Source organism: Poecile atricapillus, chromosome 10, assembly GCF_030490865.1.
Source record: "Poecile atricapillus isolate bPoeAtr1 chromosome 10, bPoeAtr1.hap1, whole genome shotgun sequence".
NCBI lineage: Eukaryota > Metazoa > Chordata > Aves > Passeriformes > Paridae > Poecile > Poecile atricapillus.
The window spans coordinates 20,769,558-20,794,149 of record NC_081258.1 but is presented as its reverse complement, the minus strand read 5'-3'; the positions used below and the strand labels follow the sequence as shown (position 1 = coordinate 20,794,149).

Below are 24,592 nucleotides of genomic sequence, written 5' to 3'. Positions count from 1 at the left end.
CACACGGACACTCACTGCCGGCACTGCTCGAGCCACGGTTTTATTTTGCCGGCAGATCCGGCAGGAAGGGGCGCGGGGTCGTGCCCAGCCCGGCAGCCCCGGGCACGGTGCCACGGTGGCAGGCGGGTGTTAGGAGAGCACGGAGAGGAGCAGCGCCAGCGCCAGCGCCAGTGCCAGGGCTGCCGGCGGGCGCAGGGCAGCACCGGCATCCGTGGGGTAGCCGTAGCTGGTTCTGCACGGCCCCTCCAGCTCCTCGAAGGCGATGGGGGTCTCGTGGGCAGCTGTGTCCTGCAGGCTCCTCTTCACCTGCCGTGGGGACAGGGTGGGTTCTCACTGTGAGGGGCAGAGCCCATCCGCACAGAGCCCCTGCCACCCCACATTGCCTGTGCCACCACAGTGTCCCATGTGTCCCTCCCCGTGTGCCCGTGAATTCCTGAGTGCCCCATGCCCCGATGTTCCAGCTGTGTCTGCTGCCCCAAGTGTCCCTGTGCCACGTGTCCCCCTGTCCCTGTACATCCCTGTGCCCCACTCACCTCCTCCACTCTGCTGAAGACCCTGAGCAGGTTCTCAGCCAGGGCCCCCTTCACCTCCTGCTCCGTCCAGCCCCTCTTCAGCAGCTCGGCCACCAGCGCCGGGTACTTGGAGACGTCCTCCAGGCCAGTAGGGACCCTGTGCCAGCCCACAGCTCCCAGCTGGGCCACTCCCAGCACCCCCAGCTGCCCACACAGAGTGCAGAGGGGACACCCCCACCCATCCCATCCCACACCATCACCCCCTTTACCCTGTGACCCCGTCGTAGTCCCCACCGAAGCCGACAGCCTGGGCACCGGCCACCTTCTTCACATGGTCCATGTGGTCTGTGGGGGGTGACCGGGGTCAGCAGGGCAGGGGGGGTCACTGCCACCCCCCACCCACCCGGGCACCCCCTCACCTGCAACGTCGGACAGCGTGGCCTTGTCGCTGCAGGTCACGTAGGCGTTGTAGAAGTTGACCATCACCAAGCTGCCCGTGGAGGCCTGGGGGGAACAGCCCTGAGCCCCCGGCCCCCCCAAAAGCCCCCAGAGTCCCTGTCCCACCCTGGCTGTGCCCCCACACTCACCACCAGCTTCAGCACCTCGTCGGGCACGTTGCGGCGGTGCTGGCAGATGCTGTAGGCGGAAGAGTGGCTGAAGATGACGGGGGCTTTGGAGATGTTCAGCACCACCTTCATTGTGTCCACTGAGACGTGGGCCAGGTCCACAATCATGCCCAGGCGGTTCATCTCCTCCACCACCGTCTACAGGGACAGGGATGGGGTTGGGGGGCTGAGGGATGCATGGGAAAGGTCCCCTGTGGGGATGCTTGGGTGGCTTTTGGCTTATGGGATGGATGGATGGATGGATAATGGATGGATAATGGATGGATGGATGGATGGATGATGGATGGATGGATGGATGGATGGATGGATGATGGATGGATGGATGGATGGATGGATGGATGGATGATGGATGGATGGATGATGGATGGATGATGGATGGATGGATGGATGGTGGATGGATGATGGATGGATGGATGGATGGATGGATGGATGGATGGATGGATGGATGGATGATGGATGGATGATGGATGGATGGATGGATGGTGGATGGATGATGGATGGATGGATGGATGGATGGATGGATGGATGATGGATGGATGATGGATGGATGGATGGATGGATGGATGGATGGATGGATGGATGATGGATGGATGGATGGATGGATGGATGATGGATGGATGGATGGATGATGGATGATGGATGGATGGATGGATGGATGGATGGATGGATGATGGATGGATGGATGGGTGGATGGATGGATGGATGGATGGATGGATGGAACACTGCACCCAGGCTGGGACCGGTGGGTGCCAGTACCAGGTTCCTCCAATGCCACTGCTCCCAGACACCACTGCTGATGTTATTCCTCACCTTCCCAAAGGGTGAGAGGCCATGGTGCACAGGGTTTTCATCCTTGGTGTCCACCAGCCAGTTGTCAGCCCTGCAGAGCAGGGAGAGCATCAGAGTGGCCACACCTCTGACTGCGTCCCCCCACGCCAGCGCTGCCACCCTCTGTGTCCCCCCTGGGGGTCCTACCAGGGGGTGTTGCAGCTGTGGGTGAGGGTCATGTAGCGGGCACCCAGGCGGTAGAGGGTGCGCAGGACGCCCAGGCTGCTGTCGATGGAGTGGCCGCCCTCCACCCCGATGAGGCTGGCCACCTTCCTGCTCCGGAACGCCTCCCGGATGCCTGCGGGAGGGCGGGGGCATCAGCTGGGCTGGGCACGCCCATCAGCACCCCCGTGCTGCTTTGTCCCCGCTCACCATCGCTGTCGGTGACGCAGGCGAAGGTCTCGGGGTACAGGTCACACATGCGCTGCACCACGTCCATCTGCTCCAGCGTGCGCTTCACCGCGTCCTTGTTCTGCGTCTCGCAGGGCACGTACACCGACCAGAACTGCCACGGGCACCGCCTCAGCACGGGCACTGCCCACCACACTGCCCACCCCAGTGCTCACCCTGCTGCCCTCCCTGGTGTCCCTGCCCACCCAGTGCCCCCCACCCTCCCTCGTACCCACCCTGGTGCCCCTACCCACCCTGATGCTTCCTGCCCTCCCCAGAGCCCACCCCAGTGCCCGTCCCTGTGCTCCCACCTGCCCGCCCACGTGCCCCTGGCGCAGTTTGGGGATGTTGGTGTGGGTGCCGTTCAGCAGTGTCAGGTTGGCTGCTGGCAGCCTCAGCTGGTTGTTGAACTTCTGGAGGAGCTGCCAGGGCAGGTCATTGTGCCTGGGCAGGGACAGGATGGGCACTGAGGAGTGGCCCACTTGCCCTCAAGCTGCCCACCCACAGTCCCCTTATCTGGCTGTCATTCCATCCATCCGTCCATCCATCCATCCATCCATCCATCCATCCATCCATCCATCCATCCATCCATACATCCTCCACCCTCCTCTCATCTGCCCACCCACCTGTCCCCTCAGCCAGAAGCCCCCCAAGCAGTTCTAGCCAGGAACTGGAGACAGTCCCTTGTGGGACCCCCAGAGGGACCCTCCTGGGCACTTTCCAACTCATCATCATCCCTCACACCCAGGGGAGCCAGCCCAACATCCCTTTGACAAGGGTGTCACCGCAGGGACATCCTGGCACGCAGGTCCCACAGCCAGCGGTGCCACTGGGGAAGTGGCAAGGTCAGGGTAGGGCGCCACTTCCTGCTCCTGTCACATCCCCCTGCTCCCCCTGCCCTGCCCCCTGTTCCAGAGGCACAGCACTGACCCACAAGGGAATGCAGCGGGGGACTGGAGCCTCCTGAGGGTCCCAAGAAGGGAACAGGGACATCGCTCAGGACTGAGCAGGAACTTCCCCCAGGGCAGCCTAACCCCGGCTTCCCGGTACCCTGCCCACTCCTGCTGGGCTGCGGTGCCGGGGATCCCCTCGGCTGCATGGGCAGTCCCACGGGATCCCCGGGAAAGCTGTCCCCTGTCCCCACACAGCTCTGGGGTGCCTGGCATGGGGATCCCCTGGGAAAGCTGTCCCCTGTCCCCACACAGCTCTGGGGTGCCTGGCATGGGGATCCCCTGGGAAAGCTGTCCCCTGTCCCCGCACAGCTCTGGGGTGCTTGGCATGGGGATCCCCTGGGAAAGCTGTCCCCTGTCCCCACACAGCTCTGGGGTGCTTGGCATGGGGATCTCCCACCGGGCTGTCCCAGTAGGGTTTCCCAGCTGGGGCTTTCCCACAGACACGGAGCAGCTGGGCACGCTGAGGGCCAGGTGACCTTTGCTCACCCGTCGATGACTGGCGTGGTGTTCATGATGCTCTTGGCCTCCTCCAGGTGCTGCTGTCCGGTGCTGGGCAGTGCCAGCGCCAGCACCAGAACCCACACACTCCCTCCTGGCATCTTCTCCTGCTGGGTGCTGCTGGGGACAAAGAGGGGACCTGCCACCACCGTGTGAGCACATGCAGTGGGATGGCTGCCCCGCGCTCCTCTGTCCCCTCCCGCCGTCAATGAATAACCAGGAGCGCAGCGTTACCCCTCCCTGGGTGCCCTGTGCCCGCCTGGCAGTGCCAGGGCTCCACGGCCTCCCCCAGCCAGCTCTGGTGGCTGTGCCGTGCCACGGCCTCTCCTCCCAGCCGCGGTGACGCTCCCAATCCTTCTAATGAAGCCCAGATTATTTTTGGTTGGGAAAGTGCCAGTCCCATCCCCGCCTTATCCTCCCCAGCACTGGCATCCATCGGCACCCCCAGCTCGGCACTGGCACCCCCAGCATCCCCGGCACCCCCAGCAGCCCTGGCCCCGCTCACCCCGGCCCCGGGACACTTGGGCAGTCCCTGCCTGCGCCGGCTGTGAATTAAGTTTTCCGGCTTGCGTGCGGTGACGGGGCTGGGATGGGCTCCAGCCCCCCCAGAGCCACCCCCGCCATGGCGCCGGAGCAGCCGCATGCCCGGGGGAAGCAACCGGGGTGGCACGGCCGTGGTGCGGGGCTGCTGCTGCTGCTCCTCCGTGTGTGCTTGGATCCCCCGCACTCCGGTCCCGCTGCTGCGTCCCGAGGGGAAACTGAGGCACCACCATCCTGCGGATGCTGCGCATCCCTGCTGGCTCCAGCTGCGGTGTCCTTCCCTGCAAGAGGCCTTGGTGGGGCTTCTGGGAATGGCATGGAGCCACGTGGAGATGGCCGGTCCAACGGGACACCTCATCCTGGGGTGTGCTGGGATGGGAACCCCCTCCTCCGGTGCCAGCCAAGGGGAGCTCGGGGTGGGGACGGTGCGGGCTTCGCATCCCTCGGCCTCCCTGGGCCCCTTCCCGAGGTGCCGTGGCCCCCACGTTTGTCCCGGCTGCGGTGATGGGTCTGGGAAGGGAGGACTCGCATCCCACCCATCCCCTCCCATCCCATCCCGGGTGTCTCCAGCCCCTGCCAGCAGCGCTCTCCCGGCGATGGCCCCAGCGCGGCCGGATTCCCGGCTCCCGGGGAGGAATGTGCCGGGGGGTTCCGGACCCCGCCCGCCGGGGCCGCTTCCTCTTTCGGCGCTATTTAAGCGGCTCCCGGCGCGTCCCGCCCGGCCGGGCCATGGAGCGCATGGAGGTGACCGAGACCTTTGCGGGCATCGCCCTGCCCGGCCACCTCCACACCCAGGAGTCCCTCGGCTTCGCCGCCGCCTTCACCTTCCGCCCCACCGACGTGCTCATCGCCACCTACCCCAAATCGGGTGAGGGGATGGGGGGACACGGGGACAACGAGGGGACGCGGCGGGACAGGGCTGGGACCCCGGCCTGGAGCGGGGCGGCTCTTCCAGAGCTGCCGGCGGGGCTGGGAGGTGGCCGGGCTTGGAGACACCCGCGCCTGGTCCCCGCGGCCACTCAGGGCAGGTTCTGTCCCTGAGCTCCTGTCCTGCTGCCGGACTGTCCCCAGCCCTGCGCTGGTGTCCCTGGGGGCTCGGGGAGGGGGGACACGGCCCCGCCAGCCCAGCCGCCGCTGCAGGAGCGGGGATGGGACGGGACAGACTGAGCCGTGCCTTGCGGTGCCAATCCGTGCTGCCCGTGCCAGTGCGGTGCCATTCCATGGTGCCACACCCTGACACCCCCCTCTGCAGGCACCACCTGGATGCAGGAGATCCTGACGCTGCTCTTCAGCCTTGGAGATGCCCGCCCAGCCAAGACCATTCCCAACTGGGAGCGGGCGCCCTGGCTGGAGCAGATCTACTGCCGGGAGGCTCTGCGGGACACCGGGACCCGCCGGCTCCTCACCACGCACCTGCCCGCCCACGTCCTGGCCCCCGCCCTGCAGCGCAGCAAGGCCAAGGTGCGAGGGGTCCCCGGCAGTCTGGGGGGTCCTTGCAGGGACATCCCACACCCACCGGGCTTCCCACAGCCGGGGAAACGCTGGGGGCTTTCTGAGCGGGGCAGAGAGGAATCCCCCCAGCTGTGGGGGTGACACTGTGTCCCCCCCAGGTGATCTATGTGGCCAGGAACCCCAAAGACGTCGCTGTCTCCTTCTACCACTTCCACCACCTGGCCAAGTTCCTGCCCGACCCCAGCTCCTTCGATGCCTTCCTGAAGCAGTTCCTCGAGGGCACAGGTAGGGACTGGGGGAGTCTGTGGGGGGGACTCAGCCTCAGGGCCCCCCATTACCCCCCGCCTCCCCCCAGTGCACTACGGCTCCTGGTTTGACCACGTCAAGGGCTGGCTGGGCCAGCGGCACCTCCTGGACATCCTGTACGTCACCTACGAGGAGCTGCACCAGGTGAGCCCCGCTGGGTCCCCGTCCCTGTCCCCGTCCCTGCTGGTGCCCAGTGCTGACCGTGCTCCTGGCCCAGGACCTGCGTGGCACGGCGCAGCGCCTCAGCGACTTCCTGGGCTGCCCGCTGGCACCGGCCACGCTGGCAGCCCTGCAGCAGCACTGCAGCTTCTCTGCCATGCGGGACAACGCCATGGCCAACTACTCCCTCATCCCCATCGAGATCATGGACCACAGCCAGGGCCGCTTCATGCGCAAAGGTGGGGGGGAATTGGGCTGAGGGACGCGGGGGGCGCGGCTGCAGGGACCCTCACGCCCTGTCCCCTCTGTCCCACAGGGGTGGTGGGGGACTGGCGCAGCCACTTCTCCCCCGAGCAAAACGCCCTCTTCAACCGGCGCTACCAGGAGGAGATGGGGGACGTGGAGCTGCCCTCGCAGTGGCCCATGGCCTGAAGGACCTGGGCTCTGGGGGGACGCTGAGCCCTCACCTGCTGAGAACCTCATGGAGACCCTGCAGAGACCCCCGCAGGCACCCCATAAAACACTCCCTGCGTCACCCCGGCACCAGGGGGTCCCACGGGGCTGGGGGGCTGGTGGGGAGCCGTGGCACCATCCCACCTCCCTGGGGACGGGGAGCTTTTCCGGCCATGCATTGTGGCCATCCCCGTGGCCTCGCTCCCCCCGGCCAGGGCCGTGACCCCCCCTTTCCGCCCATCCCGCCCTATGGAAATAAATATTTATTGCTGTTCCCAGGCAGGCAGCTGTTCCCATGGGTGTGAGGCGGGAAGCAGCGCCGGCAGCTGGAAGAGCTGCTGTTATCAGGAACACATTGGGGTGGGGACACACCCCGGGGACCTTATTATCAACGGCTGGGGGCAATGACCGGGGGGGGCAGCACGGCCTGGGGTCACAGCAGGGAGACAGCAGAGCTCCTGGCACGGAGCTGGCTCCTTTGGCAGGGCCCAGGGCCCTCCACCCCTGGAGTTTCCCTCCCAGCAGATCCCCTTCCAGTGCCCCCTGCCTCGATTACCCTGGTTGGATGCTCCCCTGTCCCTCTCCCCACCTGGGGTGTTTGCTCCACACCCCCAGCACCCTGGGGTGTCCCAGGCAGGCAGCCCCCCGAGCCCCCCAGCACACAGAGGCTCAGTCAATAAATAACTGCCTTCCTTACCCTCCCCTGCAGGGTGGGGGCTTGGCCCTGGCACCAGCAGGACCCCTGGCTAGGGCTAGGGCTGGCTGAGAGGGGGGAGGTGGTGACACCCTCCTTGAGGAGGCACAGTGGGACAGTGGCACCAGTGTCCTGCTCCTCCTGCCCCCTCTGCTAGCCTTGTCAGCCCTGCCACCCCTGCCAGCCCCTCCTGCAGGTGGGTGGGGACAGCCCAGCGAGGTGTCTCTGGACACCCCCAGCCCGTGGGGTCCCTCTGCACCCACCCTGGGGCACCCATCCGGCCCCAGGACTGGGGTGCCAGGGCAGCTCCTGCCCGCACCAGGAGCGGCCCCTGCTGCAGCCTCGCAGGCGCCAGGTTTGGGTTTCCACGGCAACATCCATGATCCCGTCTGAAGGGAGATGAATCAAGAACTATAAATAGGTGCTGAAGGGGGTGCAGGTACTGTGCCCCGCCCGGACCTTGTGCTGCCAGCGGTGCCCGAGGGCCAGCAGAGCCGGCCCGGTGAGTGACACCCAGGTGGGGACAGCCTGGCACCTGTACCTGTGCCAGGGACATGGCAGATTCCTGGAGCCCCGCTCAGTGGCACCCACATGGCAGCTCTCAGGTGGCCCCTACCCCATGAGGCTGTGCCAGGCCCCAGTCTCAGTCCCTGTGGTGGCCTTGGGCACACCCTGCCCCTGGGGATGTCACCTTGCCAGGAGCATCTGCTGGCACCGTGCTGGCAGCATCAGCACACAGCATGTGGCACAGTGCCCGGCACATGGCACAGCACGATGCACGGCACATGGCACAGCACACAGAACATGGCACAGGGCACACAGCACATGGCACAGCACACAGAACATGGCACACGGCACACAGCACATGGCACAGCACACAGAACATGGCACACAGCACATGGCACAGCACACAGAACATGGCACAGGGCACACAGCACATGGCACAGCACACAGAACATGGCACAGGGCACACAGCACATGGCACAGCACACAGAACATGGCACAGGGCACACAGCACATGGCACACAGCACACAGCACATGGCACAGCACACAGAACATGGCACAGAGCACACAGCACATGGCACAGCACACAGAACATGGCACAGGGCACACAGCACATGGCACAGCACACAGAACATGGCACAGGGCACACAGCACATGGCACAGCACACAGAACATGGCACAGGGCACACAGCACATGGCACAGCACACAGAACATGGCACAGGGCACACAGCACATGGCACAGCACACAGAACATGGCACACAGCACACAGCACATGGCACAGCACACAGCACATGGCACAGCACACAGCACAGGGCACACAGCACATGGCACAGCACACAGAACATGGCACACGGCACACAGCACATGGCACAGGGAATATGGCACACAGCACACGACGTGGCACATGGCACACAGCACACAGAACATGGCACATGGCACAGGGCATGTGGAACATGGCACAGGGCATGTGGAACACAGCACATGGCACAGCACACAGAACATGGCACAGAGCATGTGGCACATGGCATGTGGCACATGGCACACAGCACATGTCACATCGCACACGGCACAGGGCACACAGAACATGGCACATGGCACAGGGCACACGGCACAGGGTACACGGCACAGGGTACACGGCACAGGGCACACAGCACGTGGCAGTGGCCGTGTGCTGGGCAGCAGTGCCCGCTCCGTTGCCGCCTCTCTCTGCTCCATGCCCTGGATTCGGGGCCGCAGCACAGCGGGGCGAGCTCTGGCACATCAAAGCCGCTGCTGCTCCAGCGCTCCCGGCACGCTGCCGGCCACGGGCACCCGAAATGTGGGGGCTGGGGCTGCCCTCGGCTCTTGTCACCAGGTGAGGCAGTATGATGTCACCGAGAGGGGACACGGCAGCGTCCAGGACCTGCCAGGCTCTCTACCCACCCCTCCTGATCCCCGGAGGGTGGGGGTCAGCACCCAGAGACAGCAGGATGGGCACAGGGGTGGTGCTTTATTGGGGGGATCATGCAGCCCCAAATATCACAGGGACAGAGAAGCGGGGACCGAGGGGACAGCAGGGGTGGGTCTGGGCCACAGGGGACAGAGCTCCAGGAGCGAGCAGTGCCGGGGGTGTCCTGCACTGGGGAGATGGGACTTTCCCCATGTCCCAGCCGGGGGGGCTGTGGCAGGGCAGGGCCTGGCGGGGACCCCGACTGTCCCCACGCCACACCAGGACAGTGGGGGGGTCTCACTGGGACACGCTGAGACTGGGGTCGGGTCCCCTTCACTGGGACAACCCAGGGCTGGGGGACACTGGGGGACTCTCACTGGGGGAGCCAAGGCTGGGGTCGGGCTCAGGGGTCCCTCACTAGGGAAAGATGAGGTTGGGGGGTCCCTCACTAGGGAAAGATGAGGTTGGGGTTCGGGGGTCCCTCACTAGCGAAAGATGAGGTTGGGGTTCGGGGGTCCCTCACTAGGGAAAGATGAGGTTGGGGTTTGGGGGTCCCTCACTAGGGAAAGATGAGGTTGGGGTTTGGGGGTCCCTCACTAGGGAAAGATGAGGTTGGGGTTTGGGGGTCCCTCACTGCGGGGAGCCGAGGCTGGGCTCGGGGCTGGGGGGCCGGGGGCAGCGCGGGGGGAAGGCCTTGTAGCTGTAGTACTCCACCACCTGCTTGGGCACCTCGGCCAGCACGCACTTCGCCAGGGCCGTGGGTGACGCCTGGGGACACCGGGGACACCGGGGTGAGCCATGACATGGGGAGGGGACAGGAGGGGACAGGAGGGGACGAGATGGATGAGAGAGGGAAAGAAGGGACAGGACAAATCTGGGGTGGGATGGGAGGGGATGGAAAGGCACGGGAGAGGATGGGAGGGGAGGGAAGGGCCGGGAATGGAAGGCAGGAGCTCTCACTGCCCCACTCACGTTCTTGAACTCGCGGAACGGGACGAACTGGACGATGTCGCGCAGGACGGGCTCGCCCTTGGGGGAGCGCAGGACGCCGTCGTCCCCGTCCAGGATCTGCATGTCCGTGAAGTCGGCGTTGCCCACGCCGACGATGATGATGGACATGGGCAGGTAGGAGGCCCGGACAATGGCCTCCCGCGTGTCCGCCATGTCCGTCACCACGCCGTCCGTCAGGATCAGCAGGATAAAGTATTGCTGGGGGGACAGGGATGCTCGGGGGGCTGCCTGACCCCGCTGCCAGAGCAGCCACGAGTGTCACGAGTGTGCGAGGCCTCAGCCCCGCCCTAGCGGGGACAGCGGCACCCACCGACGCCTCCTTGGTCCGCTCCTCGTCAGCCGCCACGCGAGCCACCTTGGAGATGATGGGAGCCACGTTGGTGGGGCCGTAGAGCTGGATTTTGGGCAGGCAGCTCTGGTAGGACTCCACGACGCCCTGGATGCCTGTGGGGTGTACGAGGGGTGAGGGGCATCCCAGCCATGGGTCCCGCCCCTCTGGAGCTGGACTCACCCTCACACTCATCATTGTCGGGGTTGAAGTTGATGGCGAAGTCGTGGGAGACCTGGAGGGAGGGAGGGGAGGGAGGGGTAGGGGCAGCTGGTGCACCCCTTACCACAGCCCCCAGCATCTGCCAAACCCCACCTGTGCCACAGCCGAGGGCACCCAGAGGGATGAGCTCATCCCTGGGGTGCCACAGGGCGCTGGCAGCCTGAGACCCCCTCACCTCGTACTTGGGGGGGATCCTGGCACCAAAGCCCAGAGCAGAGAATTTCTTATCGCTGCAAGGGAAGGGGTGTGCCAGCACTGAGTGCCTGTCAGCAGCAGCTCTGACCCCAAGGGGGACATCACCGATGTGTGTGGCCCCGGGGACCCCCAGAGCCACCGACCTGTCATAGTCCTGGCAGATCTCACCCACAGCCACCAGCGCCTTGAGGTACTCATTGGGCTGGTAGGGGTTGATGTAGTGCAGGGAGCAGCTGTTTCGGGGGTCCCCGTTGGAGGCTGTGAAGTCGATGGCCACCTGGTGGGGGGGCAGGGGGGGCCACCAGGGTGAGCAGGGCCGCTGGTGTGTCCCTGCTGGCTGGGAGGGGAGGCCGCTGCTCACCGTGAAATGGATCTGGCAGCCGCCCATGATGTAATCCAGGAAGGAGTAAACCCTGTGGATCTTCCAGAGGGAGCCGTGTCAGGCAGCCCTGCCCCACACCGGCCCACGGAGCCTCGGCACGGCCCGGCACAGGCGCTCACCTTCAGGTCCAGCAGCACCACCACCCCCGAATTCTTGTAGTTGCGCTTTTTGATCTTGTACTTGGGGTTCATGCAGTCCCACTGCACCTGTGGCACCGGCACCCGCGCTGCCTGCGGCCCCTGCCCGGGCCACGGCCTGGCCTGGCACCCCCGGCCCCGGGACACCGTGGCCCGATAACCCTGCACCCCCACAGCCCCAGGGTGCAGCTGCCTTCCCCCACTCCCAACCACCCCCAGGCTCCAGCCACCCCATCCATCCATGCCTGATTCCCCAGAAGACCCCAAACCCACCATCCCTTCCCCAAACAGGAGAGCAGGGAGAAGAAAACGACACCAAACCCAGAGGAGGAGCTGGAAGGTGGCTGCTAGGACAGGCTCTGCTGGCAGCACACAGGGTGACCCCCAGGCCATCCCTGTGTCCCCATGTCCCACCTTGTTCTCCCCCATCGCCTTCTGCATCTCCTCGAAGGTGGTGAAGAACTCCCCGATGAAGTCGTGCTTGCCCCGCGAGTCGTAGTCCCACACCACGCACTGTGACAGGCACAGCTCAGCCCCAGCTCCAGGGGCTCCTCAGCCCCATTCCCAGCACTGTGGGGTCCCCAGATGGGGAAGCTGGGGTACAGATGCCCCCAGGACAGGAATGGGGGTCTCCAACATTCTTCCTCACCCTCAGCTTCCTCTTCTCCTCACAGCTGCAGAGCGAGTTGAGGGAGACTTTGAAGGGCTCCCAGATGGGGCTCAGGTTGTTCTTCACCACCTGCAGGACGGGGGGCTCAGTGGGGCTGGGGAGCCCCCGGGGTGGCCGTGGGGCAGCCGAGGGCTCGGTGCCGCCATGGGCTCACCTCGGTGCGGTACACCAGCTGCTCGCTGCGGTCATCGTCGATGCGGTAGATCTCCAGGAAGGGATCTGACTTGCTGAAGAGGTCCTGGGGGAGGAGGATGAGAGAGAGCACTGCCCACCCTGCCTGCCCTGCCCTGTTTCCCCCCGGGCACCCGGCTCACCTTGTCGTCCAGTTTCTTGGCGCGGAAGGCGAGCTCCACGTAGCCGTTGTTGCCCGAGATCTCCTCCGAGATGATCTGAGAGGCGGCCGTGGGGTGCTCAGTGCCTAGCACAGCTTTGCCCCCCACCCACCACCTCCCTGTGGTGCCCTGGCAGGGGACAGGGTCCCACGTGCCTCCCTGGCACAGCAGGGACCTTCAGGATGGCCAGTAGATGCCATCGGGGACCCTGAGCCCACCCTCAGGGGTCTGTGCCACCCTACCGATCCAGTCCAGTGCCACCCGGAGGTCCCAGTACCCCATTCCATCACACGTCCTGTCTGGTGCCATCCCAGGATTCCAGCCCCATGTCACCTGTGCACCCCATCCCGGTGCCACCCATGTGCCCGTGCCCAGTGTCCCCCACCCCACTGTCACCCCCAGCACGGTGCTCACCGTGATCGTGGACTTGCCCGCAAACTTCCCGTACTTGAGGAACAGCGGCTTCGTCACCCGTTTCTGTGCCACGATCTGCGAGAGCCCAGGGTTGGGGAGGGGCCACCGTCACAGGGTCCCTGGGCAGGGGTCCCCAGGCTCACCTGCCCCACGGTGCACTCCATGCCCCCCAGGAAGTCGTCATCGTGCGTGCCCACACCGGCCTGGCCGTGGCTGTCGTACACCTCGAACCGCAGCTTCTGCACCTCCTCAAAGTAGTAATCGACCGTGAAGATCTTGGCGAACACGGGGTTCAGGTTGCTCTTGATCACCTCGCTGCGATCCACCTGCGTGGGGTTGGCACAGGGCCTTGGGGTGCCAGAGCTCACACAGGGACTGGGGAGACAGGGGTGCGGAACGGGGCTGTTGTGATGGGGGATGAAGGGATGAGGGATACAGGGGGATGCCAGGCTGAGGGATACAGGGATGAGGAATGGGAGAATGAAGGATGAAGGGATAGGGAATGCAGGGAAGCCCCAGCTGTGCCCCAGTGAATGGCACTTGGAAGAGCCCCATGTGCCCCCCACAGCCTCCAGTGTGCCAGCCCTGGCTCTGGGGCGCTGCTCCCATGGGCTCCCTGTGGTCATCCAAGGAGACTCTGCTTCGCCACAGCTCTGCTGGAGAGGAGCAGTGGGTTGGTGCCAGGACAAGCTGCTGTGTCTGTCCTGGAGTGGCCATGCCTGGGGGTCACCAGCCCCTACCCTGGTGGCCCCAGTGGGCAGCGGGCGCTCAGCGTCTCCTGCCTGCGCTGGCAGCGGGTGCTGAGCAGTTCCGGAGCCTCCCCCACACCCGTCCCTGCCAGAGTTGACTCAAGGGGACACATCCTGGCCAGGGCACCCTGCCAGCCCCTGGCCCCTGCCTGCCCAGTCCCGCATCATTTGTCGGGCCCACGTTGCCACCACCCTGCCTCAGCCACCCGTGTCCGTCCTGCGCGGGCACTGCCAGCCCCTCATCCTGGGGATGTGGCTGTTGGGTGCCTCGAGCCCAGCAGGTCCAGCAGCAGGTCCAAGGCCATCTCGACTCTTAGAGCCAGATTCAGGCACCGCCTCCTCTGGGGGACACAGGCTGGCTGGGACAGGAGTCACTCCAAAAGGTGGCTCAGAAGGGACTTTCTTGTCTCCTGGAGCTGGCACAGCACAGCATGGAGCGTGGCGTGGCACAGCATGGCACAGCACACAGAGCGTGGCACTGTGGCACAGCCGGGGACGAGTGTCTGGCATGGCACAGCACACCGCGGCTGGCACGGGGCCCTTGTCCCCCCCTGGCTCCGTGCTGGCTCGAGCAGAGTCAATGACACGCCGAGGGATTTAGTGCTAAATCCGCCAGCTGAACGGCCGAGATTAGAGCCGAGCTGCCGGTAGCAGCCCAGAGATCAGTGTGGGGAGGGATGGAAGGAGCCGTGCTAGCCCCAGTGCCACCCCGGTGTCTGCCAGCCTCACTGCCAGCATCAGCTCCAGTGCCAGTGTCATCAGCAGCCCTCCAGCCCTGAGCCACCCCGGGGGGGCTGAGGTGTCCCTTGTCCCTGTCCCGGGGCAGTGGAGCCACTCTGGAGCCACCACGCCCCGCCCCGCTCCCCAGCCCCACTGCAGCCCCAGTGGGCTGGATGTGAGGCAGTGTTGGCACCATCCCCACAGGCTGCCCGGTGCCCCACAGCACCCTGCCCACCCTGCATCACCCCCGGGCCTCCTTCTGCACCCTGCACCCTGTTCTGCACTGTGCACCCCTGCTCTGCATCATCTCCTGCACCCCTGCTCTGCACCCTGTACCCTGCCCTGAACCTTGCACCCCATTCTGAACCCTGCACCCTGCACCGTGCTCTGCACCCTGCACCTTATTCTGCACCCAGCAGATTGTTCATTATCTCCTGCACCCTGGTGTGAACCCTGCACCTCGTTCTGAGCTCTGCAACCTGTCTTGCACTATGCACCCTGCTATGCATCACCTCCTGCACCCCGTCCAGCATCCCTGCTCTGAACCCTGCACCACTTTCTGCACCCTGTACCCCATTGTCTCCTGTACCCTGAACTCTGCTCCGCACTGTCTCCTGCACCCTGACCCCTGCACTGCACCCTGCACCTCGCCCCCCACCATCTCCTGCACCCCTCCCTGCACCCCCCTCCATCCACCGCCCTGTGCCCAGCCTGCCCCGGGTCCCGCCCTGCCCTGCCCTGCCCGGTGGGTGCCAGCCGTGCCCCTCCGCCCTCTCCTACCTCCATCCACTGGCCCTGGGACTGCATCAGCAGCAGGACACACGGGTCCGACTTGTTGAGGGTGTCTCTGTCCAGGAGGTGTTTACAGCTGACCCGCAGCTCCACCTTGGAGAGCACGGCCAGCGGTGCCTGCGGGCACGGCTCGGGCACGGCGCCCATGCCGGCCGGGCGCGCCGGGGGACCGGCGGCTCCGTGGGCGAAGGGCATGGGGGGCGAGGGGGGCGGCCGCTGCCTCGGGCGCCGTCAGGGAGCCGGGCAGGTGCCCGTCATGCCCGGGGCACGGCGCCCCGCGGTGCCAGGCACGGCCCCGGTGGCACGACAGGGACCCCCGGGACCCTCTCCGGGGCGGGGTGACCGGTTCTGGTCCCGATGGCTCCGCGGGGCCCTGCAAGGCATCAAAGCACAGTGGGGTGAGCAGGAGCACTGCCCGAGTGCCCCCAAATCACAGCCAGCGCCATGGGCACTGCTGGGGGGGGTTCCCGTGGTCCTGCAGGGCCGTGCCCAGCTCTGTCCCAGCCGCAGCCCAGGGGCAGGATGTATCCCGAGGGGAAAGGGGACCTAAGTGGGGTGGGGTACCCACCCTGGGGTGCCCCGTGTGGGGCTGTGGAGTGGAAACCCCTGCGGGCGGCACCCCCAGCCCGGGCAGGGCTCTCCGGAGGGGAGTGGGGACACCAACTCCGTGTCTGCGCCACCAGGTGATGGATTCCCCCTGTGCTGGGGACGCCGTCCATCCTCCCCCCGGAGGCTAACACTGAGCCAGGCGATGCTGCCGGGTCAGCGAGGGGCTCTGCCAGTCCCGGCCCCGCTCCGGGGCTTGTCCCTCCACCTGCAGGGTGCCGGGCTGGGGCAGGGCAGAGCCCACCTGTGCCCTCTCCTGCCCGGCCAAAGTTTCCTGGGGAAGTCATGCAGCGCCCAGGCCCTCCCCGGCACGTGGTGCCCCAGCTCCGGTGGGCACCGTGCCCCTCCCCGGGATCGCGGGCACCCCTTGGCATCATCCACGGCTCAGTGGAGGGGACAGCGGCTCCCACCCTGCCCATCGCCCCCTCACCTGGGTGCTGGCGGCCAGGGCTGGGGCACGGCGGGGCAGGGGCTGCTCGGGGTGCCGGTGTGCCCGGTGTGCCGGTGTGCCCGCCGGAGCTGCTGCCGCTGCCACCTCCACACAACTGACTCAAGCTGCAGCTCGGGAGCGGAGCCCTAAGAGGGAGATGGATGACAAGCTCCGTTAACTGCCTCGCTGCCGGCTCCGGAGCGGAGCCCACCCTGCACCGGGGCTGAGCGGGGTCCCCAGGGTTCCCAACACCGCTGGCTGTGCCAGGGCAGGAGCTCCTGCCCCAAGTGAGGCCCCCGTGGCACAGCCACAGCCCCCCACCCTCCCCAGCTGCTCCCCATGGGGTACCCGAGGCCACCTTGGTCCCAGCACCCCACACTCTGAGCCAACAGCCCAAGCACAAGGGCGGGGTCCCCCAAACCCTCCGGGTGCCCTCCCCACATGCTGGAGCATCCAGACCCACATTCCATGCACATGGAGCCCCACATGCTGAGTCCCCAGCTCGGGACCCCCTCCCACCCCTGTCCCGCCAGCACTGCTGCTTGACTGCGGTGCTGTCAACCCAGCTTTATGGAAGATGATGTAATTAGCTCAAATTTGGAGGGATTAAAATGCAGATAGGGCTAACAAGCACCAGGGCAGCGCAGGGCCCGGGCTTCAGGAGCTAATCCCCAGCCTGCCTGTCAGAAATAGGCCACTCTCCTCCCCACTCCCCTCACAGCCCCCAGCACGGCTCGGTGGGGCAGGAGGCACGGGACACAGCAGGACACCTCACCGGGCACACCTTGCCTCTTTGAACCGCCCAGATCCACGCAGCTGTGCCAGGGCTCCAGCACCGAGTGCCCCGCCCTATCCCATCCCATCCTTCCCAGAACTGATCAATGGGCTGGGTGAGTGCTCCTGGAGCAGCTCTGGTGCCACCAACACATCCCAGTGACCCCTCAGCCCCCTGCCCAGGCACAGCCAGAGCCTGGGATCCAAACAGCCACAAGGACCAGCCAGAACCCCCCCTTTCTCCTGTGGTGCCACTTGAAGTATCACAGAATCACTTGGGTTGGGAAGACTCCAAGTTCACCCTCTTCCCAGCACTGCTGATGCCACCACAGTAGCCCCAAGTGCCACACCTACCATGGGACAGCCTTTAAGCCAGGAAGAAATAGCTAAAAGGGCCCCAAAACTGTAGCAGGGGCTGAGCCAAGGGCCAGGAGTGCCAGGTGGCAGAGAAGCACAGTCCAGCCCTGGGACTCTGCTCCCTCCAAGCCCAGCTGAAGGGCTGGGCCACACCTTGCTCCTGCTGTAGCCCCCCAAAAGCAAGGAAAGCTCCCCATGTGGGCAGCACCTGAATGACCCTCACCACGACACCCAACTTGTACAGCTTTGCCTCACAGAGAGGTGTGGAAATCATCAAACCAGGAATACTGGCATGAAAGGCAGGGAAGGGGGCAGCAGACAAAGCTGCCAAAAACCCCTAAAGCCCCTCAGAATCAGAGCAGAAGGCAGCCCAGGCTGCAGCCCTGCCAAGGCAGAGGAGTGGGCACAAGACAGGTGTTTAACTCGCTTCCAGGGAAATGTGGAGCCTCCAATCACAGCAAACGAGGCTTCCCACGCTCGAACACATCCCTGTACTGCCACGGGCACACGGCTCCGCTCCGTACATGTGCCCCAAAACCACAGCACACTCGGCTCTCTACGGCTTTTTATTGACAGTTCTGGGGAGAACAGTTCATTTCTTCTTCTCCACGTCCTGCTCCGCCGCTTCCTTGGCGCGCTTGGCGCGGATGCCAAAGAGGCGGGCGTTGGCCCGGGCCATGCGAAGGCTGGCAAAGGCCTTGAAGTTCTTCTCATCTTCTGAGATGACACGCGCCTTCTCCCGCTTGAAAACCTGTGGAGAGAGCGCCAGACAGTCACAGCCTGCCCCTCGGAGCCGGGAGCCGTGCTTCCCACAGTTATCCCAGCGAGGAGCAGAGCGGAGCGCTCGTGCCATCTACAGGCCCTGCCCTCAGCCTGCTCCGCTCCCGCTGGCTCCTCGTGCTCCAGCACAGAGCACACTGGAGCAGGAATACAAACAAGCACCACGGGAAACCTGAGGCAGGCTTCACAGAACTGCAGCACTGTTAAGGTTGGCAAAGACCTTTAATAGCGAGCCCAACCGTCAGCCCAGCACCATTGTTTACCACTAACCATGTCCTCAAGTGCCACATCTACCTGTTTTCTGAACTTCCAAGGGTAGGGATTCCACCACTGCCCTGTGCAGCTGGATGGACAGCCTGATCCATGGAGCAATTTTGCTAATATCCAACCTAAGCCTCCCCTGGCACAGCCTGAGGCTGCTTCCTCTCCTTCTGTCGTCACTTGTCACCTGAGAGGAGAGCCCGACCCTCCTCCCAGCTCCACCCTCCGGTCAGGGAGTTGCAGGGAATGACCAGAGGTTTGTTTGTGACAATACTGAGAGCAGAGAGGATTTAGGGACAAAGAGTGACCACAGAACCTGTCTGAACACTCCTACCCCAGCTAAACCAAGAGCACCCTCAATTTCACAGTTCTCTCAAAGACTAATTCCTGGGGGGTTTTTGATCCAGGATGTGCAATGCCTGGAGACAGCCACCCCGAAGCTGCGAGACAGCAAAGAGAGAACCCTCTCCCCAAATTCAACCTCAATCACATCACACAGAGAACATGATTAAATGACACTTACATTCTTGATGGGCATAACAGGTCCTGTGAGCTGAGTGGCCATCTTGAGTTCCTCTGGCTGCACAACAGAAGATGAGAATGTTAGAAGAACAGAATTTAAACTTCTCTGGCTAAAATCTCAGCTATAGCACAGTCTGTCTGTATGCAGGTACCCAGCTTAAACATGGTGCTAATGATCCTGACAGGAGCTTTAACACCAAACGGTAACGAGCACAGCACTTCAGAAAATTTGGCACTGATGAGCTGCACTGGCAACCCACGCTGTGCCCAGATCCGGCCAGAGCAGCAGCGGCCCTCAGCTCTGCCAGCTGGGACAGCTTTGACACCAACTGTGCTGTTCTCAATTTACACAGGATCACAGGATCACCTAGGCTGGAAAGATCTCTATCATTATCAAGTCCATCCATTATCAAGATTCCCATCTTGACACCAGCCCAGAGCACTGAGTGCCACATCCATTCCCTCCCTGGACACCTCCAGGGATGGGGACTCCAAACCTCTCTGGGCAGGTCCTTCCAATGTCTGACCACCCTTTCCAGGAAGCAATTCCTGATGTCCAACCTGAACCATCCTCCCTGGCACAAACTGAAGCCATTCCCTGAGCCTCCTTTTCTCTAGGCGGAGCCCCCACAGCTCATGTACACCCAACACGTTTCTCAGCAACTCCTTCTCAGGTTGATTCCAGCTTTTTGTAAGAGCACTTCATCAGACAAAGATGATTGAACGTTTACTGAGTACAAGTGACTTCCAGCAAAAACATCTGAATCAGTGTTTCAGCTCGAGGCCCTTCCTCCCTGCTCTGAAGATGGAGTTAAGCAGCTTGGAGCTGCCAGATTCCCCACAAGACAGGAGGACAGTCTGAACTCAACCTTGTGTTCCCTGGATCTACTGGCAGCAGAGCCAGGGAACACAGCTCTGCTCTGATCCTGGAGAGGTTTTAATGAAAACCATTTTTGAATGTCAATAACAATTCCCTTCTGGAGCCTGCCTGGCACACAGCTCTGGAGCCACTCACAGCCTGTCCCTCAGCCTTCCACCGGCAGAACTGACTCCAAGGGCAATTTCCAGCCCTTGTAACAATTTAGCTCTCTAAACCAAAACTCAACTGGCTGAGTAAGGATCAAAACTCCAGGAATCAGCACCAAAACATGCCAGCAGCTGCTCAGCCAAATGCCTGGCTGAAGTGCCACTGCAACCCAGAGTACCTCGTTAGACTTGACCCTGCCAGGCCTGGCCTTGTGCCAGGCTCAGAACCATGGGGTTCCTATGACGGGAGAAGGCTCAGGAGCTCTGCCTGACACCAAACCACCCAGAACAGGACACATTTCCAGCAGTCAGACACTCACAGAGCTGTCTCCCTTCTTGGGCATGGCTGGCTTCCTCGGGAAGAGGATGAGCTTGGAGTGGTACTCCTTCAGCCTCTGCACGTTGGCCTGCAGGGACTCGGTGGACTTGTTCCGTCTGCGGGGATCCACGGAGATCCCAATAGTCCGGGCAAACTTCTTATTGATGCCAGCGAGCTGAGGAGAGAGAAGAGAGCGGTGTCAGCATGATCCCAAGAGCCAGGGAGGGATTCAAGCACAGCCAGCAGGGATGCAGGGTCTGGAGAAAGGCTGGGCATCAGCTGAGGGACCAACTACACCAACAAAGGGTGTCCTGGTGAATCTTAGTGCTTAAAATGTTCCTCAGGCTGATTTTTGCAGATGGATTTCCCTAGAGGAGCAAAGTGCACCCCCTGTGGGACACATTTAAACTTGGATTCAGACATTTATGAGTCAGCTCACTGAATACTAGGAGCTGCATTACATCAGGATTTTTTTCCTAACCATCTGAAACAACATTAAACAATTATTTTTTTTACTAACTTAAACAAAAAACTCATTTTCATTTTGAAGACTAACAGCTGCATCCTACTTTGTGTTCTGCCATTACCCAAAAATTAAAGGAAATAAGTAATTAAGTATTTGGCACCCAGAAGAACAATTTCCCTGCCTCAGTGCACCAATTTCAGTTATAAATGTTTTAATTAAGACACTGAACCAGGCGCAGAGGCAGTTGGGGGCTGTCAGTGAGTCCTGATGTAGAATCTGATCACAGATACACAGTGGGCAACCCTGCAGACCAGCTCAGCACACCTAGGCAGCTCACAGGGACAAGGAATGGAGAACAGGAAACACTTCCCACTTTAATCCAACTATCTGGACTAATCCAACTATTATTACCCTGAGAAGCTGTGCTGAATGGTTCTTCCTCCTGGTACAATATCCCCTGCTACTCTTAAAACTAAATTGAGCTGGGTTTATTTGGTCCTCAACATGGAAACACTGGCTAAAATATTTAGAATTAGCACAAAAATGTTTAATAAAGAAACAATTAACAAAGGTGATCTTAATCTTCCCATTCCCTCCAAAAAAGTTTAGGAGACTCAAGGCTCTTTTAGAATTCAAATTTCGTAGAATCTCTGAATTGGCTGGGTTGGAAGAGACCTTAAAGATCTTTAAGTTCCACTCTTTAAAGGGTAGGGACACCCTCCACTATCTCAGGGTGCTCCAAACCCTGTCCAACCTGGCCTTGGGTACTTCCAAGGATGGGGCAGCCACAGCTCCTCTGGGCACTCTGTGCCAGGGCCTGAGCACCCTCACAAGGAATAATTTATTTTGTGTATCCAACCTCGATTTCCCCTATTTCAGCTCGATTTTAATGGAATTTTAAGTGACAGTCTGACCAGATAAACAGACATTTACCTTACGCACAGCTGAGGAAGTCACCTTGTGCAGGACAGAAGAAGCAGCTGAGCTCAGATTTTATTTGGATTTTTTGAACTGATGCTCTGTACTTACTTTAAGCTCCTCCAGGCTGAAGCCTCTGCCAGCACGGACTTTTTTGTGGTATCTGATTGTAGGACACCTCACGATGGGCCGGATGGGCCCAGCCACGGGGCGGGGGGCGATGCGGCGAGCCTTGGCCTGGCGAGCCTTCCTCCTGGAATGGCAGAATCACACGATCCTTCAGCTTGGGAATTACCTCCGAGTCACTGAGTCCAACCTGTGTCTGACCCCCACCTTATCCCCACTGGGTGCTGCATCCAGCCCTTACTTGGGACAGCCCCAGGGATGGGGACTCCAAACCTCCCTGGGCAGTCCCTGCCAAGGCCTGACCTCCCTCTCCAGGAAGAAATTCCTCCTGAAGCCCAACCTGAGCCTCCTGCAGCACAGCTTGAGGCCATTCCCTCTCCTCCTGTCCCTGTTCCTTGGCAGCAGAGCCCAGACCCCCCTGGCTGTCCCCTCCTGTCAGGGAGTTGTGCCTCCTTAGCCTCCCTGTCTCCAGGCTGAGGCCCCCCATATGCTCCTGGTGCTCCAGACCCTTCCCAGCTCCATTCCCTTCTCTAGACATCTCCCAGCTCCTCAATGTCTTGCATTGAGGAACCAAACATAACCTCAGAGTCCCAGGTGTGCATCAGCAGTACCAGCAGAGGAGACAGGCACTGCCCCGCTCCTGCTGCTCACACCACGCCTGGTCCAACCCAAGTGTCCCTAGCCTCCTGCCCACCTGTGACAGCCACGGCATCTCTACCGCATGTGCCAGTCCTGCCCTCGCAGGGAGGCATCTCCTGCTGCCCTGGAGCGGCCGCTGCCATCAGAGACCCAGGGAAGAGCGTTCATCACTGTGGATGCAGCGATTCCGGAGATGTCTCATCACTTGGCTGCGGCTGGCAGCGGCTCGCCCCGAGCGGGGAATGTCTATAAACAAATCCACGGCGCCCTGGCTTCGGAAGCGGCCCCGCAGCAGCCGGGCAAGCCCTCCCGCTGCTCCCGGAGCTCCGGGACTCACCTGCGGAGCTTGCGGGCGGGCTGGTTGAACCAGGTGGCGACTCGGCGCTGCCAGTCCTTGTGGAAGTGGGGCTTCAGGATCATCCCATTGCGGCTGGGCGCCATGGCTGCGGCCTGCGGACACGGGTACGGTTAATGCGGGGACGCCCGACACGCCCCCAAGCCCATGCCTGGCCCCATCGGCGCCCCCGGGGCCTCCCCCACGGCCCCGCGCGGGGCTGTGGCGGCGGCGGGCGCGGCCCCGGCGGGCGGATGGCGGCGGATGGAGCCCCCGGCCCTCACTCACCTCCCGCCACGACAATGGCGACCGGAAAGGAAGCGCTGGCGCGGCGGCACCGGAAATGCCCCGGCGGCGACCAATGGGCAGCGCGGGAGCGGCTCGAAAGGGGCGGGGCCAGCGAGGGGCGGCAGCCGCTTAAAGGGGCCGCGCACAGCGGGGTGAACGGGGACAGGCGCGGGGACAGGCGCGGGGACAGGCGCGGGGACAGGCGCGGGGACAGGCGCGGGGACAGGCGCGGGGACAGGCGCGGGGACACGCGCGGGGACAGGCGCGGGGACAGGCGCGGGGACAGGCGCGGGGACAGGCGCGGGGACACGCGCGGGGACACACGCGGGGACACGGGACCGCAGCCACGCTCGATCGGCAGCAGCAGCTCGGTGCCCGCTCCCGTGCCCGGCAGCTCCTGGGCAGGGGAATGGGACGGACACTGGGCAGGAGTTATGTGGATCCCAAATCCCTGAGGAATCCCCATCCAAGCCCAGGGCAGGATCCCTGCTCCCCGCCCTTCTGGGGCAGCAGCATTATCTCCCATGAAGCAGGAGAGGGATGGGGGAATTCTGTGTCCCTGGGCAGCTGCCAGGTGCCACAGCAGTGGGATCCACAGCCTTTGCCTGGGAACAATGGCACAGCAGTGCTGGCAGCACCCCAGAAGGACCCTGTGCTGTGCCCCCACTGCACCACTCCCACCCTCACCTCCACAGAAATGAACTCCCCTCCCTACAAGGGTTTTGTGAGTTATTAAAATAAAATCAAAGAACACTTAAAATTTCATATGCTGCTGGAAAGGAAATTCAAAGAGTGAGACTGGGAAGAAACAAACAAGTTTGGAATTTAAACATCCAGACAGCAGCATCCAAAATGTAAAAAACTACTTGTGTCCCTGAACTCAAGGGCAATCACTTCTCAGGTACTGAGAAACCCCAGGGAACGAGCTGGGACAGAGGAGAAGACACAGTGCAGGCTCCCAGCTCCAGCCTGACCTGGAACAGGAGCCTGGGACTGTGACAAAGGCCCGAGGGCTGGGAGCTGTCAGAGCACAGGCTTGGGCTGGGGTCTCTCAGGTCACAGACAGTCGTGATGGAATAACTCCAGACAATAACTCTTCCTAAAAGATGCAGCCAGCCAGGGCACTCCAGGCAGCAACAACCACTTTAATGCTTTCTCTGATGAACACCAGACAACCCTGTCAGCAGGGCCCGTTTTGCAGCAGCCAAGAGGATGAAGCAGCTTTTCCTGAGGATTCCAAACAAACACACCTGCTTTTGCTGGATTTCCAAGAGCACCTCTCCAGCTCAGAACCAGCAGCTCAGAACAGTCTTCCCATGTGTGCTCAGAGTCACCCTCTGCACAGCTGGTTTCCATGTCCCACTGCTGAGCTCTGCACAGTTTTGCCTCAACCTCTGCTTAGGAAACACTTGCTGTAAAAACTGGACATAAATTATTGACCAGGGAG

General features: G+C 62.7%; 4 protein-coding genes across 13 annotated transcripts; 1 reads left to right on the top strand and 3 right to left on the bottom strand.

Annotated features, from left to right (window-relative positions):
* Positions 1-4,892, bottom strand: DPEP1 (dipeptidase 1). Of its 2 annotated transcripts, XM_058846179.1 has the most exons (11): positions 4,313-4,892; positions 3,796-3,924; positions 2,668-2,800; positions 2,339-2,471; positions 2,114-2,264; positions 1,949-2,018; positions 1,100-1,276; positions 932-1,016; positions 782-857; positions 534-669; positions 1-306 (listed from the first exon to the last, which is right to left on the bottom strand). In XM_058846179.1, exons 2-11 carry the CDS (start codon positions 3,906-3,908, stop codon positions 130-132), a joined length of 1,251 nt encoding a protein of 416 aa, XP_058702162.1. In that variant the 5' UTR covers positions 3,909-3,924; positions 4,313-4,892; the 3' UTR covers positions 1-129. The 2 variants fall into 2 exon arrangements, with proteins under 2 accessions (XP_058702162.1, XP_058702161.1); XM_058846178.1 differs by lacking the exon at positions 4,313-4,892 and having other exon boundaries at positions 3,796-4,024.
* Positions 4,893-4,968: 76 nt separating this feature from the next.
* Positions 4,969-6,996, top strand: LOC131582719 (sulfotransferase 2B1-like). The gene is made up of 6 exons (XM_058846176.1): positions 4,969-5,215; positions 5,600-5,808; positions 5,958-6,084; positions 6,155-6,249; positions 6,323-6,503; positions 6,581-6,996. The coding sequence occupies exons 1-6, from the start codon at positions 4,984-4,986 to the stop codon at positions 6,694-6,696; spliced, it is 960 nt and encodes a 319-aa protein (XP_058702159.1). The 5' UTR covers positions 4,969-4,983; the 3' UTR covers positions 6,697-6,996.
* Positions 6,997-9,869: 2,873 nt separating this feature from the next.
* Positions 9,870-16,594, bottom strand: CPNE7 (copine 7). Of its 9 annotated transcripts, XM_058846277.1 has the most exons (16): positions 16,336-16,594; positions 15,288-15,672; positions 13,182-13,364; positions 13,039-13,113; positions 12,607-12,681; positions 12,447-12,530; positions 12,272-12,361; positions 12,037-12,135; positions 11,605-11,691; positions 11,465-11,524; positions 11,247-11,380; positions 11,084-11,138; positions 10,870-10,921; positions 10,669-10,802; positions 10,320-10,556; positions 9,877-10,115 (listed from the first exon to the last, which is right to left on the bottom strand). In XM_058846277.1, the coding sequence occupies exons 2-16, from the start codon at positions 15,492-15,494 to the stop codon at positions 9,978-9,980; spliced, it is 1,710 nt and encodes a 569-aa protein (XP_058702260.1). In that variant the 5' UTR covers positions 15,495-15,672; positions 16,336-16,594; the 3' UTR covers positions 9,877-9,977. The 9 variants fall into 9 exon arrangements, with proteins under 9 accessions (XP_058702254.1, XP_058702259.1, XP_058702252.1 ...); XM_058846274.1 differs by having other exon boundaries at positions 11,605-12,135; XM_058846271.1 differs by having other exon boundaries at positions 9,870-10,115; positions 10,320-10,802; positions 11,605-12,135.
* Positions 16,595-18,019: 1,425 nt separating this feature from the next.
* RPL13 (ribosomal protein L13) lies at positions 18,020-23,233 on the bottom strand. Its single transcript, XM_058845804.1, has 6 exons — positions 23,146-23,233; positions 22,861-22,973; positions 21,870-22,011; positions 20,376-20,549; positions 19,031-19,087; positions 18,020-18,217 (listed from the first exon to the last, which is right to left on the bottom strand). Exons 2-6 carry the CDS (start codon positions 22,962-22,964, stop codon positions 18,059-18,061), a joined length of 636 nt encoding a protein of 211 aa, XP_058701787.1. The 5' UTR covers positions 22,965-22,973; positions 23,146-23,233; the 3' UTR covers positions 18,020-18,058.
* Positions 23,234-24,592: the final 1,359 nt, after the last annotated feature.